This window comes from Psittacula echo, assembly GCF_963264785.1.
Source record: "Psittacula echo genome assembly, chromosome: 6".
Taxonomy (NCBI): domain Eukaryota; kingdom Metazoa; phylum Chordata; class Aves; order Psittaciformes; family Psittacidae; genus Psittacula; species Psittacula echo.
Genome location: NC_137743.1, coordinates 59,349,435 through 59,372,705, shown reverse-complemented (window position 1 = coordinate 59,372,705; position 23,271 = coordinate 59,349,435). Strand labels below are relative to the sequence as shown.

Here is a 23,271-nt window from a genome sequence, read left to right as displayed (position 1 = left end):
GTATATTCCAACACCCATGTTCCCTTCCTTCTTGCTAACTGAAGTCCCATATCATCATTTAAAGCAACTCTGAAAATATTCACTGTTGGCTCACATCTTGTCAGGGAGCAGAATGGTCTCTTATTCTTAAATGGAAGTTTTGGAACATAAAACACATTCCAATAAAAGTGAACAGAAAATTATGAATTCATTAAACTACTTTGGTATCTTGTGCTATATATAATATTTATATTCCAACTACTGTAAAATATGCTTTAATATCTTTAGGCAACTATAAGGACTTAAATATTTATAAAATGGCTGAAGATAAAGTATAGCTCTCTTGTTCCTACATACAGATGATGTAAGGCATGCAATCAAAGACAATAACACTTTCAACCCATTTGTCATCTTAAAGGAGCCTTTCAACTTCAGATCCCTTGTGTGCAATCTACATAAGAGTTGTTGCCTACACAGGCAACTCCAGAGGAGTTTGCTCCTTAAAAACTACCAAGAGTGCTATACTTCACATAAAACAGGGTTTTCTGAAAATGGAGACAAAACTATAAATTTGCAGGCAAAACAGCTCCAAGTGGGGCTTCAAATACTGCTGTATTTATCTCTGGGACATCTGGGAACAGGAAGCATTTTGATTTAATATTTCATAACATAGAGGCAATTGCTTCCTTGCCTGGTGTATAATTAATGCTCATAAAAAGAGTGGGGTTTTTTTATTCCTCAGTATCAGAAATGCACAAAATAGTACACCATCATAATAGGGGGTTTGCTTTCAAGATGTCGCACAGCAAATAATAATAAAATAGAGCCACCATGAAATTATATCAGTCTTGGGATGGTTAAATATATTTATAGTTTAAGTGTGAAATCACATGCTTGATGTACTGTACTATCTACCTCCTTTGCCTGGTTTTATCTTTCTCTAGCTGTAGCAGAAGGTATTATGAAAGAAGAGGAGAAAGAGAATTGTGAAAGTTTGAAGGTATTTGGGCTAGGACCTTACAGCATTTCTCAAATACAGGGAAATTCTGTTAAAGAAATGCGTCTCTCTAGCCACGCCCCAACACAGTTTTAGTTTATAAGCAACAGAATTGAAAACCTCTTTAATAGTTTCTCTCTCCTCCTAGGAAAGCTTTAAGAGACAGGAAACTATTTTCTGTGTGTGTAAATTATGGCAGCTAATGTTAGTGTCCAGCTGCAAGAAAAATACAAGAAATGCAAATGGTGCTGCGTGGGAACTTTTCTGTCAAGAGTTTCTTGTGAAGACTGGAAGGCTAGTAAGGTCCTAACGTAGATGGCTTCTATAGCACAGGAAGCAAAGTTGAGTGAACAGCCTTTCTCCCATCCAGCCTCTTTAGTTTAAGCCCAAATCTTACAAAGAAAGACTTGCACATAATCTAACTTTACACAGGTGGGTGGTTTTAGTGAAGTCAGATTTATCAACCTGTGTAACACTGAGCACATAATTTTTGGAACAAGCAAGGCATCAGATTGGAAACTTGTCAGGGCAAAGGCCATATTTTATTCTCGTATATATCAGGACTATGACAAAAAGCTCTTAATCCCATCTAGAGCTACAGTGTGCCACCATAAAATAAATAACAGCTATCAGCTGATCCATCTAGTTCAGCAGAATAAGAAATTATGTGCAAGTTGCAAAAAGGTAATACTGAGTCATTTATCACAATGACCTAATCTTCAAAAATTTGATTTTTTGTGAGCAAACGGTGATGTGGGACATGTGCTGGGAATGTAGGGTACCCTTGTCTCATTTTCCAGTTATTAACTTCATTAAACAGGATGGCCAGCCTTTGTTTTTAAAAAATAAGAAAGAAACAACTACAACAAACATTTCAGAATTCATTTAGTTAAACAATAATCAACCAACCAAATAACTTTTAATTGGATTATTATTTTTGGTCACTTAAAATGGCTGATGCTATCAAAAATACAAGGAGCATTCAAAACCACACAGAATAAAACTATCCTTAATCAGATGTAACCCCTACACTAAACTATCAATAATGACAAACCAATGTCAATGCAAAATAGTTGCCATTTTTGCAAATGTGACTTGTAGGATTTATATTGTCTAGGAGAAAAAATTTCTAAATATCTATATGATTTAAGAAATTCTGAGCTATCTTTAAGTATAACAAGCATTCTACAGCCTAAATTACACTGTTTTGCAAAGGCACACAGGAATCTCAGTGTTGAAAAGATTAAAGTTAGTGTCATAACTCACTTTAGCACTTAAAAAAAAAAACCCAAGTATTTGACTTTTTGCCAGCACCATTCATTTATTTATTTTTAATATTACATCTACATTTAATATTCTACATTTACTTATATGCTTTCCCTATGGAGGTTAAGTAACTCCTTAAACTCTGAAATTATTTAGGTGGCTTAAATAGAGTTTGATTTTCTGTATTTGAAAGTGAGGCTCTTTATTTCTACATTTTCAGGTAATATAACAAATTAAACATAGGAAATAGTGCTGGAAGTGTCATAGAATACTGAATTCCATAACAGTCTAAAAAGTAACTGCATTTATGATTATCAAACCCTATATTCTGAAATCTTCACTTTAAAACTTGATCTTATGACCATAAATTAAGAGCAGTAAGATTCAACATTCACCAACAAACCTTTCTTTGGGAATAAAACTATTGTTTTGAAATTACAACAAACATCTACAACACACAGATCTCTGAAAATGACATAAAACCTTTGCTAACCTGGCATTTTAGACAGTATTCTTTCCCTTTGTTTAAGAATTTTCTCTCATTTCCAATCCTGATACTACTATTGCTTTTACTTCTCTTTTGCTAACGTTTCAGAAATAAAACTATCAAGAATTATTGATTGGTAGACATGAAAAAGAACATATTACCTGCAAAAAAAGGGAATGTAGTTCATTTAATGAGAAATATCTTGCAGCAGATTGTGAGACTAAGTCCATCAAAAATTGTAATAAATTAAAAATTAATTAACAGACTGTGAAATAAAGCTAGTAAAACTGAGTGGCTAACTGTTCCTGTCCTTTCAATTGAAGTTTAAGCCAGCTCGAATAAAAAATAATGGTGAAGTCACAAGTGATTTTTAAAGGAACGGGATCAAATCAAACTAAACTTGTACAAGGTTATTTTAGCTTCTGTAATCTGTTACACTTTAAAGTCAGCGTGTAAAATTCTGAGTATGTTTAACTGATTTTATAGGATATTCCCCAGAAGAATCCTGCCACTATGTAGGAGATGTATCACCAAGGAGTTCATCCCCTCTTTATTTTTTTCTCTTTATTCTTTCTTGTTTGAAGATCTATTATAAGTACTGTAAATGAAGGCCCTAAACACATCTCTTGTGTTGAAATAGAGTTCCAAGGGAAAATTCTCATAAGTTGAAGTCATTCAGAAAACAGTTGCAATTGTTACCATGCTGAAATACATCTACCCTGCTCTACTGTGATCTGTCTTGTAATGTCCATGGAAAAAATGTTACTATAAAGCCTTCCGTTTCCATACTTTAGGCCCGCTTGGAGCCATAAGATGGCTTCTCTTTATTGTTGAGTGTTTTTTAATGAAATGTACTGCTTTTATTATATAGGACTCAAAGTAAGACCTAAATCATTATCCAATAAAAGAAAAGTGTTGCGTTAGATATCTGAAGTTACTACCCAGAGACTACTCTGGTACAGTATTTATAAATCTCTAAACAGTTAAGTATAATTATCTTTCTGCTTTTGGGGAAGAAAGCAAAATATGATTTTTAGTTAGAACTGAAAACATTTTTTGTGTCGGGCCTTGGTCATCTGGTGGGTAAAACAACAAGCAAAATTCCCACAGTGTAAGACTGAAAGAAAATACAAGATTCATGAAAAATGAAACAGGAGCAGTCACTGGATGCCACTTGGAAGAAGAAAGGATGAAAACGTCAACAGAATGAAGGAAAGGAGAATTACTGGAGTTCTTCCAGGATAACTGCCATAACTGGTCTTTTCTCTGAAATAATTAATGACAAAATAATCTCATCTTGTATTTGAGGGGACAGAATGAGAATCAGGAAGGATCAAGGGATAATAAAACAAATCTCCATTACCTAAGAGTTACCTTTTTTATCCACCACAAACATACCTCTTTACAAACTTTTCTAGGAAGACAGTCATTCAACAGCTGTAAGCAGAACTCCAAGATAAACAGGCATTCCCTCGTACAAATAGAACCTCTGACTGAGTTGATGAGTCATTTTTTGAAGAGGTAGGCCAAGCTCCAACTTTAAAGCATTTTTTATCTCAGAAGCTGAGGTGTCTTAACGCAAGTAGTAGTTCACTGCAGCTTCAGTGGGATGCACTTTGGCCTTTCTGTCCTTGGAATCTAGGTCTCCCAAAGGCAACAAAATGCCCCGATGACTTCCAAAAGCTCATTTTCAGGACATCAGAGTCTGCACACCAACCTCTAGTGAGTCTAAGGAGTTGCCCAGTCAGCTTTGAAATATTTAATGAAGACAGCCATGAGAATGCTTTCAACATGAAAGCTTTCAAGAACACAGATCCATTTTGAAAGCTTCTTGTTCTTTTTGAGTAGAATTACACATTTTATGGAAAGGAGACTAGCAAATGCTTCCAGAACAGTTAGTAAGCTTTTCCTTCTAAGGAAGGCACCTTGTTTTCATTAACAGATTTGTATAGTCATGCTGTTGTTGTGTGTTGCTAGAGATAGATTTGACAACATAGACAGTTTACTAGCATCTGCCCTGTATACTTCAGGTTCATTTATGGCTCTGGTCCAGATTTTTTTTTTTTCTGTGCCTTGGAACTCTGAGGGGTTTTTTTATTTCTTCAGGAGATCAGGATGCAATTCTGGCAGGATCAGTTAGGATTCACGAAGAGCAGACCAGAGTACAAAAGTGTTGTCATACTTCTTACAGAAGATCCAGATAATTAATGCTACTGGTCTAAAAGTCTGGGAATATTTTAACACTGTGAGACACTAGAATGATTTTGCTCCTGCATGAGAACGGCTGTGTGTGTATTAAGGTCATCTTGAACTAGTAATGAGAAAACCCTTTGTTGATATAAACTAGATTAATTCAGTAGACTTTCAGCAGTTAACTTAATCCATTGGGAATTGGTGGCCATATTGTTTTTTATCAGGGAGCCTTGCTGTTGTATATCCACCCTCTTGTTCCTTCTACAAGGCCTTTCTTCTCAGTTCTGGGTTCAGCTGCGGGTGCAATGCTATGTCCTTGATTGGAAAAGGCATGTTTGGATGGATACAGAAGGTTCAGTGAAAGAAGAAGACTTCAGTGTTAAAGTAGGTGACAAGGGTGAGGCTCTAGGGAAACGGGAATGAAATCCCCAAATCTGTGGGTTCTTTTTCTGCTACCAACTTAGAACAAAGTTGTTACAGATATGACCCTGTCCTTCAGCACTGGCCAATAATTGTGGCTTATCTGATGGTTAATAAATTTGCATCCTGCTTTTTATGGTGCACTTCTTGTACTCATGTAATATTTTGTCTGATGCTGGAGTGAAATAATTATAGGTAAAATCTGGAAATATACTTGTGCATTCAATAACCTATGAATTAAATGACTGTATTTTTTTTCCCTTTTTCCAGAGGCATAAACCTAAATGATATATCACATTTTCATATAAGATTCCACTGCTTAATGACAATAGAATTATGCTAGCTATTTACTTAGAATAGCAAGGGTAAGACTACACAGTTAATTCACCTCACCGAAAAACTCACAGCTTAGTCCATGTTTTTCAGGCCATTCACATATTTTGTTTTGTTTCTTCTCATTTCAACACCCTGTCAAAGGTCAACTGACATTCTTACACACACACAGATTTTCTAATGTCAGTGTTTCCTGTGATCAGTAATAGAAGTCACATAAAAGAACAGCACAGAACACTCTTTCAAAGGATGGTGTTAGTGAGGAATGTCTTAATTCAAAATCATACATTCAGATCTAGAAAAATTCAGATTGGCAATACTTAAGGTTTGTACCAGCTGATGTGTTAAGAATACTGTTACGTTAAACAGGCAGAAATGTTTAAGCAAAAGTAAAATGACAGCTTGCTCTGTAAACAAAGGTACTTAATTGCCAGTAAAGAGCTGTGAGGTGATTCTAGTATGCTGCTTCTTGACCAGCAAAAGTTGAATCACCTGATATATATAACAGTCATGATAGCTGTGTCCACCATATGTTAAAGATGCATTTCATAGACAAAAATGTCACACTGGATATAATTTCCAGTGATGTTTGTGGTATCTACTGATCTAATTGCTTCTGACAGTCTAACCATTGTATTCAGGGTCTTTCAAGAAAATTTACTGTACTGAAAGCAATGCAACTAATACAGGAGTTGTGGATACTGTAAGCAGAGAATTTATTAGGAAGATAATTATTTTCTGAAGCAACTGGTTTTAGAAGAAAAAGCACTGTCCATATTCAGTGCTGGCAACTAAAATTGGCGGCTGGTTTCCTGCCTTATGTTACACTCTTTTCCCTCAGAAAAGCTAAAGAAAGAGTCACCTTGTTTTTTACATGCACATTGATATTTAACTGAAGAAATTCCAAAATTTTTAAGTATGTGCTAACCTATTGTGCCTCTGCTTCTCTGCATCAGCTACATGGAATATCGCTGAAGGGATTTAGACCATGGCCACAGTCTACACTTCATGACCTACAGGAGCTATGCTGCAGCAGCAACCTGGATATTATAGAATCACAGAATAATTCAGGCTGGAAGGGACATCAGAGGGTCTCTAGTCTGACTTCCTGCTCAAAGCAGGGTCAGCTATGAGGTCAGAGCAGGTTCTTCAGTGCTTTATGCAGTCAGGTCTTGAATACCTCCAAGGATCAAGAATAAAAAAATGACAAGTGTTCATGTGGTGCACAAGATTCTTACATTGCTCCCAGAAACAAAATACAACAGTTAAGTGTTGGAAATATCACTAACCTTTGAGCAAAGGGAGATGAAGGAAATTCTTTCAGACTGTTCCTCAAGAACAGGAAGGAAGGGAAGAAGGGGCTAGACAAACAGATTCTCTGTCTTGGTTTTAATTATGATTTTAATTATGATTTAATACATGATAAGTGACTGAGAGTAACCTGCCAATAGCCTGGTAATGAAAGTACATATTTGGTTTTGAGACACAAAATTTCAAATCCAGGTCTAAATCAGAAAAACAAGGAACCTCTGTGCCTGTCTTCCACTTGTGCAATGAATTTCCTAATCATGACTATAAGTTATTATAGGGTGAGCAAATCAGTCTCACACATTTTAAAGGGAAGAACTCTAAAATTTTGGGGGTTGTATTACTTTCAGGCCACAGATTTGAAACTTCAAACACTCACGAGACTGAAAAAACAGTTCCTTCCTTTTCTTCTCTAAATCTACTTGTTATCCAAGAAACTATCCAACCTGACTTTGAAAATCTGAAACTTTTAGTTTCCTGGTACAATTTAATTCCAGTATTAAATTCCACAATTTTATTGCTAATTCTAAGAAAAAAAATTCCATCTTCAAGAAGTTTCCATACTCAAGAAGTTAACATTGCTGCCTCTGATTTTTGGCTCATAATTCCTATTTCCTGATTAGAGTGTAAAGAGGAAAAACTGAATTTAATTTTACTTCTTACAGTCCTTGCGGGGAAACTATCTCTAGATCAGGCTCACAGGGAAACTGCAGACCAAAGCACTATCCTTTCTACACCTACATTTATAGCAGGGCTTGATCCAGGGGGAATATGTACTGCAGCACCTAATAGGTTTATCAAAGGTAGGACTTCAGCTGCATAAGCTGAAAGACCCTTCAGGGATGAGAAGATGATTGTTTTTACACTGGTCTTTGCCAGGGTGCTTATGACTGCTTTGCAGCTGTTTTGCAGAGGCACAGTTGGTGTAAAATGGCCTTTGGTTACCTATGAATCAGTCCCCTACTCTCAGCAAAGACTGAAGGATTTTGTTTAATGCCCTCACATGGGATGAGTACATGTCAAACCATAGGAAGAAATTAGTTTTGTGTTAATTTTAATTGGCTTTTTGAGCAAGAAGACACAGGAACTGTAAACAAGATTTAAAATTCTTATTCTTTTTATTTTACTTTTTGGCTTGTAACACTGAGCTTTTTTCCTCTGTGGTTGCCATGTACATAAAGACAGAAGCTTCAGGTATTCTGAAGTGAGTATGAGTTAGCTTTGGCTATATGACAGTTAACTGCCCTGGTAAGAAAGCCACAGAGCAGGGCAGGATGAGAAAGCAATGATTATATATATATATATATATATATATATATCTCTTAGGAAAATTTTTAAATGACAAAAAATCCCAGTCTCACATTCATTCATTTTTCCTCTACAAGATGTGCTTTGTGATGTAGCAGAGAAACTACGTGACTGTCCCTTTAAAAGCCATCATACCAATCAGCAGGTTTAACTGTCAAGCAAGCTGATGTAGGGCTCTTTGAATTACTGAGTGAGGGATATTCTTCCTGCCAGGTCCTGTCCCCTGTAGGCACTGCAGAGAAGTATTATAGGGCAGTCCTTACCTTGGGAATTAGCCTGCAAGACCCCAATGCTGTCATCAAACTGCATAGATTTGATGTTGAGTGACGCCAAGATGCATTCCTTGTCCTGCAGCGAAGCATCATCAATATTATTCTGATTGGCTGACAGGATAACGCACATGTCGCAGAGGTTGATGTTGACAGCCCTTAAATCAGCCCGACTTAATGGCGTACCCTTCGGCACAGAGAAAAAAAAGGGGGGGGGGCAGGAAAGGAAAAAAAGAAAAACAAATTAAAGATTGAGAAGGAGCTTTGGGAAATTATTTAACAAGTATCTTTTTTATGCTCTGACATTAAGCTGGTCTAACTATGTGCCAGGGAATAGGAGATGTGTGCTAATCTAAAGGGTAGTTGGTGCTGATGGCAGCATTTTAGGTTCAGTCTCAATACTCAGTCAAGCTATTACTAACAAACAAGAAACAGGAATAATGCCAGCATTCTCCATCTCATCGGTGACTTGAAATTGTCTTGATTTAAGTTGCAACCTCTGGCTCTCTGAATATAACAAGGGGGGTGTTTTAAATGTCTATTTATCTACTACAAAGTCACAATGGTCTTGGGCAGAATAGCAATTTAAACAGGAAAGCATTATGTGTCCTACACATTTGAAGTGCAATCAGGATAAAGCTATTTTTTTTCTACCTGAAGCAATACAGAGAAAAGGTTAATCCTTTTTACTGCATGTTTTTGGTTCTTCTAGAAGGAAAACACACTGATCTTCGAAGTTGTGTGTCTAAACCATTTGAAGCAAAACCAAGACTTTATTTTAATGGGCACAACTCATGCAACATTTCTTGTTTCCACAGTTCTCAATCAGAGACTGCAATAATTAAAATGTTGTGGTAGTCTCTTTCATACTTCATCATTAATACAACCAAAACATGACACTTAACCCATTATGTTTTGTTTAAAGGTAACCCTTGCCTTTCACATCCAAGATTCCACATCTCTATTTAGAGAATATTAAGTTTATGTCAGAGGGGCTGCAAGGTCAAGGAAAAAAAAATACTCTTTTTTAAGGAAGCTAGATTCTGCTTTGCTGCCCTACATGGTTTGGTATCCAAAGATCCTAATGATGAGGAAGAAACTAAGCTGTCCCCTTGTCACACTGCAACTTTCATAAAACCAAGTCAAGACCCTACTCTTCCATCTCCTGATCACTCATGGCAAACATCTCCTGAACTCCACTGAGAGTGCTCAATACAAAAATTAATTTAAAATGCACAAAGTGAAGGCAGAGCTCAGTTCTTATTCAGTGATTGCCACCTAGTACCAGCCTGACTATTCCATGTTACTTTCAATAATTTGAGGCATGAAACATTGTGGAAAACAGTATATATCAAATAGATATGACTGAGTTATAAAGCACTCAAAACTTAGGATATGATTATTCCTGCCACCTTAATTCTGCCCTTTGTGTATGTACTGTGCAGCATGTGAAGGAAGATTCCTGTGGGGAAAAATAATATGCAACCATGTAATTAATTAAAGACTTACTCCTAATGATTTTATGCAAAGGGACACAATTAAGGCTGCCTGAGGATACTTAAAACTGGCATTTGCCTACTATTTAAGAGTTTAGTCAGCAGCTTAAATGCCACTCTTAATAGACTTTAAATAAAATTTCCACCTTTCTTCACAACAAATGTTTTTATATTCAGCTGTAACCACATCCCCATCAGATAGCAGCAGCAAATTTTACCTTGTGAACCAAAGAACAGAGAAGTAGGAAATCAGTGTGTGGCCTCCCTTTAACACACGATTACTACCAGTATGAAACTTTAGCAGACTTCTAAATTAGCATAATTAGATCAGAATAATGCTGATATTTTTAACCCTATATCACCATTTTGAAAAAAAAAAAAAAAAAAGAAAGAAAAGGCAAGTCTGTGGTCTTCAACCCTTGGTTACTGTGTAAGATACAATTCCTTTAATTATTCTGTATGTTTAAAGGTGCATCAACTATTTAAACTGTTTAAGTGGGAATTAGTTCAAAACGATTGTGAATTTGCATGCAAACTCACTGGGGAATGTAAAGGTGGTGTACATTTCCTTAATGCATCTTCAGAATTCAGAATCAGAACTTTACAAATACACGTTATGTACTTGGCAGCTTGGATTCTATTCCACTCCACATTTCAACTGCATTACTAATTTAATTCTGATTTCTTAGTCTTTGTCCTTCAAATTGACTGAAATTAAAAGGGATTGGCAGGAAGAGGAGGATATTAACTGACCAAATCTGATATTGACACCATTTTTGTGACAGCAGAGAATCTTGTGACACCATCTGTTGGATCAGTTTACAGAAAAAAGCCAAGGGCTAACACTAAAACTGCATTTACAGTAACAAAGACCTACAGCCTGAATTAATCAAAAAGTGAAGGCAGTCTTTCCATTCTATAGCTATTTTCCCACTTACTCAATTTAGGTTACATCCATCATTGATTTATTTATTTCTAACTGCTGAAATGTAATTATTAAGAACTGGTAAATTTGTATTTTTTCTTTCTGACTAAAACAATCTAACTTCATTCTGTAATGTACAGAGCATCCTCTTTTGTACTTATACCATGTGCTCATTTACCTCTTGCCTACACCTCTGTAGATCACTTACAGCTGTGATCACCTAAGATCACTGGCTTGGAGGGCTTCATTTATTTGTCCTGGAGCCCGTCTATATTTTGAGCACATGACTGAATGATAATGATATATAGAAGAAAAAGGTCCTCTGAATTGTGGTTTTAGTGGCTGTCCCTACTAAAATCAATAGGACCTTTTCACTGATTTCAAAAGACTCAGGGTTTTGTCATACTTCCATACTCGAGTATGGCAGTACTCTGAACTGGAATGCTATGGCAATATTCCTTATAAAACAGGCCAGCCTAAAGAAAGTTTTTACGAACATAGATAAATATTATTTAGATAGAGTAACAATATTTTTTTTCCAAAGGTTTTGTAGATATAAGTACATAAATACTGTCATAAACAACTACTGTCACAACATCAGAACTGGCTACATGCAGTGAACTACAGTGAATGTTCAATATATAACACATTTGATAGCAGCTGAAATTCATCCGATGAGGATGACAAGGAACCAAACACTGTGGCAAATATCTTCTAATAAGGTCTCACAGGGCTCTGTTTTCACAGACACAGTAAAGGGAAAATCTAAGTCCTCAGGCCTATAAGTATACAAAAGTAAAAAAGCCTAAGATCAAAGTCAACACAAATCTGTCCAGTTGGTGTCCTAAATAAGAAAATATCAATAATATGGCTTTGGACTTACAGGCAAGATTGAAACCTTGGGGAAGTTATGCAGTGTCTCCCATTCCCTTCTCAGGTATTCAAGTGAACCCACAAACACAATATGCTTGAGTTCATGGTAGTGAAAGTTGCTGGCTCGTAATGGCATCACTAAATTTCTTAATCCAATCAAAGCAGACTTAACATCCCCAAATATGCAAACGACTACATGCCCACTTAAAACTGTCATCGCTGCTTCACTTCGAGTCTAAAAAAAAAACAAAAACAAAAACAAAAAGACAAGGGAAAAAATGAAACAAAGGGAAGCTTAAATCATATATTGAGTTTTAAACCAGAAAAAACACAACTGTCAATATCATTCATGCACAAAGAAGTGGTTTAATAATAGCTGTTCATTTTACCGTTATTTATCCTTCATTAAATGTGCTCAGCAGAAGAAAATTTTGTTCTTGTTTGCAAATCCTTCAGTGTTCAAGAAATGTTGTACTGCACCAAATTCTTGTCCTATATATGTTTCTACATATGTGGATTAAGACTCTCATTGCAATTGAAGTACTCTGGATTTACCCAGGAACAGAATTTGACCTACTACGCATTTAGCCACTAGAAGGATTACAGAAAAGAAATGCAAAACCATGCCTTAGCTGATGAATCCCTGGGGTTTTTTTTCAGGACCAAGTCGACAAGCAAAATGTGAGTGCCCAAAGATCTTTGTAGGGATTTGTGGTATTACACATATCTTGTGAATGGAGGACCATATTCTCTTGTCAAAGTTCTTATTTTAGAACAAGCTGTGACTACACTGAGAAGCAAAGAATGCTCAACAGTGCTCTGCTTTACAATGGATGTCCTCCATACTGAGCTTCTCTCAGTAAGAAAAAGCTAGTGTGAAAGATTGTGATTAATACTAACTTTTCAGGCTACTGGACTTCCTGAGTTATTGAATAGATAGAAGGAAAAAAAATCTCATGGAGAACATTTGAATGATGTTCAGAATTATCTTCTTGTCTCAGTGACAAGAATAAATTTTTGCACTAATTTCATCAGTGGTTATGTCAGTCGAGCAGGCAACTCAAACACCAAGATGATGAAATAAAGTTACTCGGAAAAAATTACCTTCATTTCTGGAGCCAGTCTTAGCATTTTTGCACTCCACCAAGTAGCTGCGGATCCACTGACAGAAAATTGCTAAGAAGTTGTACACTCAGTACCATTACACAGAAGCCTTGCCAATGAAAAAAACTAAACCAATGGTGAACTGCAAAATTTTTCCCTCACTTGTCCTTTTTCTAAATTATGGAAGCAGGACAATGTGCAGTAAATATTGGAATATTCAGCAGAGGTGCTCACTATGTAAGAAGAATGGGAACTGATTAGAAGTTTTCTCATCAGTTAAAAAAATACATCAGCTTTGTATTTCCCTGGGGCAATTACACTGATTTAATCCAAGTCTATCAAGAAAGTGATCTTGGCCCTCTAAAGAGCAGAAAGCATGAGTGAATGCTCAAGTGAAGCATGTAAATTGTCCCATGCCTCTGCCTACTGGTCTGGAATACTCACACTTTACAAGACAGAGATCAAGTCTTGAAAGAAATTCTGTAAAAAAATGTCACTCTATAGTCATTGATCTTTATGTAGCCACATACAGTTGACTGTATGTCAAAACAACTCTTACTGCCTGATACTGCTGGAATCACACAGAGCCAAAATAGACCTTCAGCAGAAAAAGGAATTATTTTCAGATTGAAGCATTATCAATTATCAATTAGAAGACAACCTGGGAAATACCATAGTATTCAAATTATGTAATAAATGGTACTTGTGTGGTCTGTAAGGACAGCATTAAATTTGCATGGATATGAATGTAGACATAAATTGTGGACTGTGAATTTGAAAAGGTGTATAGAAGCATTTTGCTAGCAGTGTCTTTATTGGTAATGATGCATGAAGCAGAAAGAACTTGGCCAGACTTATAGATTCATGGGCTAGGGAAAAAACTGACATGGCATCACCAAGAGATGATACATGAGGCACTCCACAACACCATTTTTTGAGAAACACTTTTCAAAGTAGGACAACACATAAAGGTTGTTGACTAAAATGTGTTTAGAGCATGAAGGCAGATATTGATCTCTGTCTATTGCAAAGTACTGTGTAACAGGGCTGCCTCTCCTTGCCTCTTGATTACATAGAATCATAGAATGGTTTGGGTTGAAAATTACCTTAACCATCTAGTTCTAACCCCCCTGCCATGGGCAGGGGCACCTCCCACTAGACCAGGTTGCTCAAGGCCATGCGCAACCTGGCCTTGAATACTGCCAGGGATGAAGCTTTCACAAATATATATAAATGCATACTATTTAAAGCTGTTCAGTCAAACTATGTGTCACAGCTCAGTTTCTAGAATTTCAAATTTACTTGCTTGACTGTTTAAACAACAATCCTGCAATTGCAGGCAATGTCACGGTTATTACAGAAACTCCTGAGGAGAAGTGGAGACAAGCTTTTAACCCCTGATTGCTAGAATAAACTGGGACTGTCACCATTGGTGGCTACACCATGCCACAGTGCAGGAAAATCTAAGAGAGCAAGCTCAGGAAAAGCTTTATGAAGTGTGACAAAGTGAAGATCCACCAGGGAGTTCTTTTCAAACATCATTAGTTTTCTGTATGAGATCTGGAGTGAGTTAGTTGCTACTCTTAGGTATGAGTACATGAACACAAGTGGCACAAACTTTAAGCGAGTAAAATAGACTGTGATAGGCCTTCTAATTATTTGTAATGACTTGAGTCAGTTTGATGGTTTCCCCCATTAAACAAGTGAAACAAACATAGACTAGGCTTGCCGTGCCATGCTAGAAAGGCAGAGCAGTAGTACTACTTACTCTAGCCTATTTGGGCACCTTGAAATGTTGGAAATTGAGAAAGCTCTAAGAGAGTGAAATTCATATCAACATATAATACAAAGCAACACTTTGCCTATATTAGAGTCATTATTGCTTTGTGTAATGAGATAAATGGGGTATATAAACATTTCAATATTTCCAATCTTAATCTTCTAAAGATTTAAATCAAATATGTAAATTTCAGCTTATGAAAAAGAAATTCTCTATTTTGGACCAATTTTTATTGTTGCTTTTGGCATACAGATTTATATAATCATAATTCTTTAACCAAAATGTTAGCTTTGGTTTCACCATGCTTTGTTTCTGATTTCAATATGCTGGATTTAGTGATAGTAGAGATTAATTTATTAATCCATTAGACATCAGTTCTATGGTTCAAATAACCTCTTTTCAAACACAACTTATCATCAGTACCTACCAAAATGACCTTTTCAATGTCCTTGGCTGGACACCAATGAAACATCCCTGTAGAGTCATATTTTTTCACATTGGCATCCATGTTGTCAATCTGCTCGTTGCCAGGAATTAACAAGGGGTCATGCCTGGGAAAAACAAGTTGAGGACAACATAAGTGGAAAATATTATGAATTATGGATGGAAAGATATCCCAAGAGCTGTGTACAAAAAGGGATAAAAGTAAAAAAAATGAAATGTATTTACACTTGAATATGCTTTCAATGCAGGTACTTTTAATCAAAAGATGAAAAGAAAATAAAAGTTAATTTTACATTTTGGGTGCAGTTTTGAGGATTTTCTATACTCTTCCTACAGCAAAAAACATTTAATTTTAAGCAGGGCTTTCTGACACTATCACAGCCATGAAAGACTTTTTTTGTTACCAGTCCCACCCCTCCGAAATATGTATCAGAGTTGCTATAGGCATCTGCAATGAAGTAGAAGGGATAGGAACAGAGCCCCATGCTGACTGACTGGCATAGGTATGGAAAGCCAATTACTTGCTTTTACCACATACAACTTCTGACATGATGCTCTTCACAGTAAAAGCTTTAACAGGCTGCACTTTAAATATTTTAGCAATTTGCCCAATCATATTTTGCTTTCCCAAACTGAAGCCCTTTAAAGATTCAACAGTATGTCATTTTAGAGCAGACTGGCTAACAAATGCCCACATCTGGATTACATGATTTTAATACTAAACAACAATGTCCATTTTCTCTGACAATTCCACCTGTGATAACCTTCGAAGTGGTTTTTGCTGCAAGATTTCACAGGACAAAGCTTCTCAATGGAGAAGCAAATAAAAGACTTTTTGATAAACCTGCTCTCCAGCTATATAGTTACATCTAAGCACAGACACATACATAAAGTTCTTTAATTTATATGCTAAAATGTAGCATTAAGCTAAGTACTAAGTGACGCAAACACTATCAGGTGTTACTGAGGACCCCTCAGTGATTGCATTATACAATAGCACTAGAAGAAGGACAGTATTTACAAAGCACAGGATAAACTGACACTAAAATCTTAAAATTCAAGATGGGAAAAGAGCTTTCATTTCAAAGATGAAAACATTTGCAGTGTAGGAATATACTAAGTACTCTGAAACAGGTATCCAAATTTTAAAGCAGTTTGCCTTTTAAAGACAAAGAAAGGCATAATCTCCAATTCCATCAAGGTGATTAATTTGTGTAATTTTATAGCCACTGACTGTATATCCATTGAAATCAGTTGAAAATTCTCATTCATTTCACTCAGTATCAACTCCACAGAAAGTGGCTTAAAAGAAGATGAGAAACTACTAATACAATGTTCCATTTAAACCAGAATTTTTTGATGCTTTAGGAAAAAGCACTGCACTACATGGCAAAAGCATGTCATCTGGAAAAAGAAACACTATGTTTTCAAAGTTTTTTACAGGCACTCAACATATGGTGAGTTCAGTGAGATACAGTTCAGTGCATTTCACTATCAACCCATTGGCCACAGAAAAGCCTCAGGGGGACTATTCCACGTTTACTAATGAAAGTCCATGCATTTCTACTTTCCAGAAAAATATCTAAATTCTGCATTCTCTTATTCTATTCATTAGTAAGCTGCAGCCATGGTACTTCTGGCTGAGAGATAACTGTGATGTTCATAGGGCATTTCTTGATGCTTATAGTTGCATGCTATACAGTAAGATCTGCAACCATGGATACAATTCCATTTGAAGGTTGTACTAATAATATTCAGACAACATTTAGTGGTGCTCTGTCCTAGCTATTTTTTCTGACGGAATGTGTTGGCTATGTGTTTCAAAATAAGAAAGTTTGCCAAAAGGTCAGGAAACTTCAGGAGCTTCCACTGAAAAATGTTTTTCTTTCTGGTGTTTTTGTAGTTTTTGGTTTTTTTTCTAAAGCTTTCACAAGAAATTTCTCCACAAGTGTTGTTAGCAGCACACTGGAAAAAAAAAAAGCAAAGTTCAGTGATCAAATCACCTCCTTTTCCTGTCAGAAATCAGATGCATCTAGGAAGCAAATTTCTTTCTCTCTTTCCCTTCATCTATAACATAGACTACATAAAAAACTATAATAAATCAATTCGTAAAAATGCCACATTCCAATTTCTAATCGGTGTTTCTTTTCTGCTGTGAGATTTAAAACTACATAGATCATCTGAAGCTTTCACAAAAATGAGTATTTAGTAATACTCTAATCCTAGTCACAGAATTTATACAATTTGAATGGAGTCTTATAACAAAGGTGATAACAGATATCTGATATCAAATTATGGTCAAGTGCCTTGAAGTCTCAGGCAACTTTTAGTGTGTGAGTGCTTAAAGTCTAGTGTAGATCTCTTTTGGTTAAGGGCCTTGCATCCTAAAAGGGAATATTCAAAACAGCTTGTGCCACAGATTTATTAGAAATTTACCTCAATATTATATTTTCCAGTTATCTTACGTTTAAACGGAGGTGTGCTATGGAAGGAATGAAGAATGTGAATCATCAGATATAACTCCCTATTGAAATTTTACGTTACAGATTTATTTTTTTTTTTTTTTTAATCCAATGCATGCACTGATTTGCAATACAATAATCTGGATCCTCTGCTAAGTGCCAGCCGTAAAAGAAGCAAACAGGATGGGTCACATAACAAGTAAGCAAGTTAATAGATAATATTGTAGCACTTTTACTCTAGGAGAATGGATTATTACCAGAGAAGGAAACCGTGATAACATTAGCCATGCTTTCTGTTTCAGTCTGGGTTTTTTTTATGTATGTTTTTGTTTACACATGTGTTTACATAGCATCTGGTTTTGTTTACATAGGTGTTTTTAAATTTAAATCTTCTAGACTAAGCTATTATCTTAGCCTCTTTTTAATCTGTGATTTTTCATTCTCAGTAAAGCAATCCCTGAAGATGTCTATGGAGATTGAAAACTCTTACTACTAATGTCCAACGTTGCCCTCAAACGTTAGAAGAAATACTGGCTTATGTACTTAACTGGATTCATCTTTGGAGTTTTTAGGGGTTTTTTTAAACATGGTTATTTTATGAAGTAATACAGTAATAAAACAGCATTACCAGTTTGGATGCCCATGCTCTCATTAATCTGATGATCTAAACCTGTTTTGCAAATACTAACAATTAATTAAGACAGACACACAGAGGCCAAGGCTGTCAAATCTGCCTAAGGGGTTTGGACACCCTCTTACCGTTAAAATTTATATTGCACAAAGCATTACAGTTGTTGCCCTTAGAGCCAAACCACTGACTGAATCTTTCTAGAGCCTCTCTGGCCCCCTCCCCCTTGAAGATGGCCCTGTCAAGCCATGCTTTGAGTCACACTGGCAGTTCACTGTGGAAATGCTTGTATTAGAGCTGCAGCTATTATATTCTCCAGGGCTGTAAAGTCATATGTATGAAAAATTCAAATTATAGGAAGAAAATCACCTGCTATCAATTAAAATGCATAGTGGGTGTTTGGTTTTTTGTTTGTTTGTTTTTTAATTGAGATATTGGCTTTTATGGCTTGCAATAACCAAAGCATTTGGTTATTCCAGTTAGGGAAAGACATGCATATATAGCATGCACGGGAGAAAAGGAGTAAAAGTTAAATTTCCCTCATCCATAACCCCCGTTTAAAAATAGCTTCTCTGGTTATTTTGGCAGATATTACATACACATGACTTGAAACGAAGAGCTAACTATAATCTTTTCTAGGTTTTGAAGAGCATATAATGCCACTTATGAGCAATTAAACTTCAAAATGATGCTAAATGCCACGCTACAGCTACAACCCCAAAAAGCATCCCTGGAAGAAAACAGCCTAAAGCAAAACCAGAAATCTCACTTCCAGCAAATCTATTGCAAGTAAATCAACATTACATTTTAAAGAGCACTGCTTGCCTAGCACACATTTATAACTACTGCAAACTTACTTGGACTTCATGAGTCTGGAACTTCCAAGTAGTGACTGGGGATGGACAGAACTGAAAAGACCATTCGGGCCAAATGCCTGCCTCAGAAATTACTATTGTTTAGCATACCCTTGTATTCTGTCACCTTGTCTTCATCTTCTTTATCATTCATATGCAATTGAGCATATCTTCATCATACCCTCACTGATGTGCAGTGGAACTGTTCCATAGCTGAGCACCAGGAATAAAAATACTACATGACCGGTAGAGACCCTCGTGTTCTTTGAAAATAAAATGTAATCTGTTAGTCTTTGCACATCAGTAAAACAATGTCTTGGCTACATTTTAGTCTGCCCTCCAATAAAATTCTCCTTATATAAAATCAATGGCAAAACACCCCTGGGAACAAGCCAACTCTTCTTTAAGTTGCGTTCATTAAAGTCTGCGCTTATGCCTTTCTCAGGTAAATTAATATATCTGGATTTGGCCCCAGAAAAACATGTTTAGGAGTCTCCTGCTCAAGGGTCAATGTCTTTAAACTCACGTTGTGTATGGTACAGAAATTTCAAGTTTTCCTACCTGACTTTGTGTGTGGATGTGTGTTTGCAAGTGTATGCACACACATACTTAATTTTAGGAGTAAGGCGTGGGTTTGCTGAAGGTAAGTTAGGAACTGAAGACACACTAGAGAATGTCTTATGCCTTTGAAGTTTCTCCTACAACTACTCTAACAAATTGTGGCAATTAACATGCTGTTAGTGTTAGATGTATGCAGCCAGTGCAGGTGCTAATAATTGAAAAAGCATTTAGAGATTTTACACCCTGGCTGAATATTTCATGATGTGCTGCATGTTTCACTATTTACTCAGTGGGCCTCTGTCACTTCAATCTTCTCTGACTGCTTTGACTGGTGCTATAAAGCTCAACCAAGATAGAGTGACGGCTTGTCACAGGCAAACTCCACTGACTCCAGCAGGGGACTAGCTGTGAAGGTTGTCACGACATTCTGATGGAATTCAGCAAATGTTTTGTGACTAATACACCCAACATTTGTCGGCTACCATTAGCCATTCCCTGTGACCCTCTGCAGTCTGTCTGGATGGCATTAAGTTGTAATGAGAATTTGTTGCCTATGTGTGTTACACTAATGACACTCTTACTGATCTTTCCTTTCACAGGTTAATCAGCAGTGAAATGTATAAGGATTCAGTGCCTAGATGCACCGGGTTTAAAGAAGAAAATGCAGTATGACAAGAGAAAGAAAACCTGTGTTTACTGTTATATGCTTTCATGTCATATTCAGAGGCTATCCTAATATTATCTATAATCTCACACTGTCTGACTTTTTCCCTAAATCTACGAAGAATACATCTAATGCAGTGTTTGGTACCTAGTGCCCTGTGCTAGCTTATGGGCTGAATTACACTGCTAAGAATACTAACAGTTCTCCTTCCTTCCCTCTTTGCCCAGATGTTGCTGGTGTTTTTTTCTGTCCTCAGAAGCCTTAGTGAAGGGTTCACATTAATTTATCCAGACTACTAAGGACATTGATCTAGAGCTGTTTACTGTAAGAATCTTGCTTGTGAAAGCATCTTGATACCTCAGGACATGCTCAGAATGGTTCTGAAGCAAGACTACTCTCACATAGAAAAACAACAAAATAATTAACTTTGAGACTTTTATATGAGCAGTTTAATGAGAGGGAGACAAGGCATACAGCCAGAGTGTCTTCTGGTTTTAATATTTCCCATTGATATCTACTCAAGCTGCAGAACGATCAGTCTTTGAGGGGCAAGAGAATGTACCTGAAAAAATATTTTTTCATTTGTACAAAATAAAACCACAGTTAAGTGGCATCATAAAATATAGGAGGTTTTTTTGCCTCTTGATGAAGTGGCTCTAGATGAATTGTGTAGCTTTTATATCTTATGATAAAAGCTACCACTTCTGCAAGTCAAGTTTAAACGTGGTTTAAAGCTAAAGCGCTCTTTCTTTCTATTTCTAAGTGGATCTTCTGTTGCCCTGATCTTTATAAAAATGCCTGCTGATTTCTACTGCTGGAAAATTCTCCTTTTCTTTTCTGACACTGCTCTCTCATCTCACAAACACTTCTGCAAGATTTCACAGTACTCTAAGAAAAACTAATACTGTTCTTATTCCTATGGTTTAAAACACAACCTCCAATGGTAGCAATAGTCAGAGGGCTATACTACCCCCTATCATTCAAACCATTTCATTCTATAACCTTGTTAAAAACGAGTCTAAGATAACATAGCAACTACTGAGCTATACTCCTGTTGCTCATGTTGGCTGCAATGAACTTGTAAAACAGAATCAGGAAGTGAAAAGTGCTACTGAATACCTGCTGTGCTGCAGCTTAGTTATCGTTGCATATTAGCACTGCATAAAGTTAGTCTTGTAAATCCTCAACAAAGGATCAAATTGTAGAGTACATCAGAGAAATCTCCAAGGCTGAGGGACATAATTATAAACCATTATTATGGTTAATCAGTTAGCTTTCACCTCTGCAAATCTTACTTTTCATGCCTGGTTTGGAGAGTCATAGAAAATCATCAGATTGAACTTATTTTAACAGATTTTGCTTGAGAAATGTTCCCCTCTAGATCTTCCATTCTTTCTTTCAGTTTCCATGAGAAAGCTCAGTTTCAGGTCATGGAAGGGCAGCACTACAATGGCAGGGGCAATACAAATTCACTCTGAGTGGCACTAGCAGAAATGCATGTATACATTTAAATGCAGGTAGCTGGGTGGGCAGAGGAGATAATGTGCGCAGCCATTGTTCATATACTTAAAATATTATATCCAACTTGAAGAAAAAGGACAGGAGGTTTCCATTCAACTTCAGATAAATCTCACTAGGTTTCTGGAATCATATGCCAAAAAGGTCACTTTTTTTCATGTCACTTAGCTGGGTCTTGACAGTCTCTGAGCAAGTTTTATAGTTTGGTGGGGAATTCTTTTAGATCCTAGATCAAGAAAAATCCTCAGGCTTATGAAATTCTCCTTGGCAACACACTGAAAACCCAGCGTCCTCTAATGCCTCTGATTCTTATGTGATCAGGGACACTAACGATAATGACCCTTTGCTGAGTATGCTGTGTCAACTACACCACTACATTCAGAGTGGACAGGGACAAACTATGTTTGCTCATCAGGCCCCTTGGGCCCTGTCATATGCTATTTGTTCTTGCATTAAGAGGTAGTTTGACTCAGCTGGGCTGACGTTTCCTTCAAGTCAGTGTATTCCACTCATGCAGTAGCAGCTACCAAAGCATTAAGTGCAGACTTGAGCCCCAGCAACAGTCCTTTTAAGTGGCTTTTTTGATTCACATCCAGGGCTTTTCACATGTTTACTGGTCATTCTGGAATCCAAAATGACACATTAAGAAAAACCAAACCAAAACAAAAACTAGCTTTGCTATTTGATATTCAGGCAACATAGCCTCCTCATAGTTAACATGGCTGTTCATCAATAACATTCACCAAACCCTGGGACTGTGAGATGATGAACAGGTGACTTGATATCACTGCACGACACCAGAGGCATCAAATGGTTCTAACTTTCTTGTCTCAGGAAGGAGACCTGATTTGTGATTACTCTGCTACTCACAGCTTTCCTTCATTTTCCTTCTACTTCCTATTTAAATTTTACTTTCCATTGTAATAGGATGTCCTTGTGTTCACATCGCCACAGATGTACCAGTTTTTTCCTATTGGAGTTTAAATTATTTTTAAATAATACCCATGTTTTTGTGGGTTTAATGGGACAGACTTCTGTTGATGTAAACCAGATAGAAATAATAATGACAATGCAGAGCATTTTTCTAGTTAATTTGCATTTGTAGCTATAGTTGGAGTTTGAAGGATTTATTTCTGATTGCTTAGATTCTTCCACTATTACATCAGTGTGATTCTGCTCATGTTACTTGATGTGATGCAGGATTCAGTTAGAACAGTGACTTTCTAAATGTGAATCGAGACCATCTGTGATGTATACAACGAACATTTGTATGCCTACCATCTATTTATTTCAGTTAGTAATATACTGGCATATAGAGACAATGACATCAAAAAGATTATACTGAAAAGATGTCTTCCATCTACCTACCTGGATTATATGTGGCAGTACAGCTTTCTACTTA

The 23,271-nt window shown here is 36.5% G+C and overlaps 1 protein-coding gene across 9 annotated transcripts in view; it reads right to left on the bottom strand.

Moving 5' to 3' along the window:
- KCNMA1 (potassium calcium-activated channel subfamily M alpha 1) overlaps positions 1–23,271 on the bottom strand; it is a 507,083-nt gene that overhangs the window by 39,001 nt on the left and 444,811 nt on the right. For all 9 annotated transcript variants that reach the window (XM_080621173.1, XM_080621175.1, XM_080621176.1 and 6 more), the window contains 3 exons: positions 15,166–15,289; positions 11,865–12,089; positions 8,555–8,747 (listed from right to left, as the gene is read on the bottom strand). In XM_080621173.1, the coding sequence (XP_080477299.1) occupies positions 8,555–8,747; positions 11,865–12,089; positions 15,166–15,289 (542 nt within the window). The remainder of the gene's footprint in view (positions 1–8,554; positions 8,748–11,864; positions 12,090–15,165; positions 15,290–23,271) is intronic.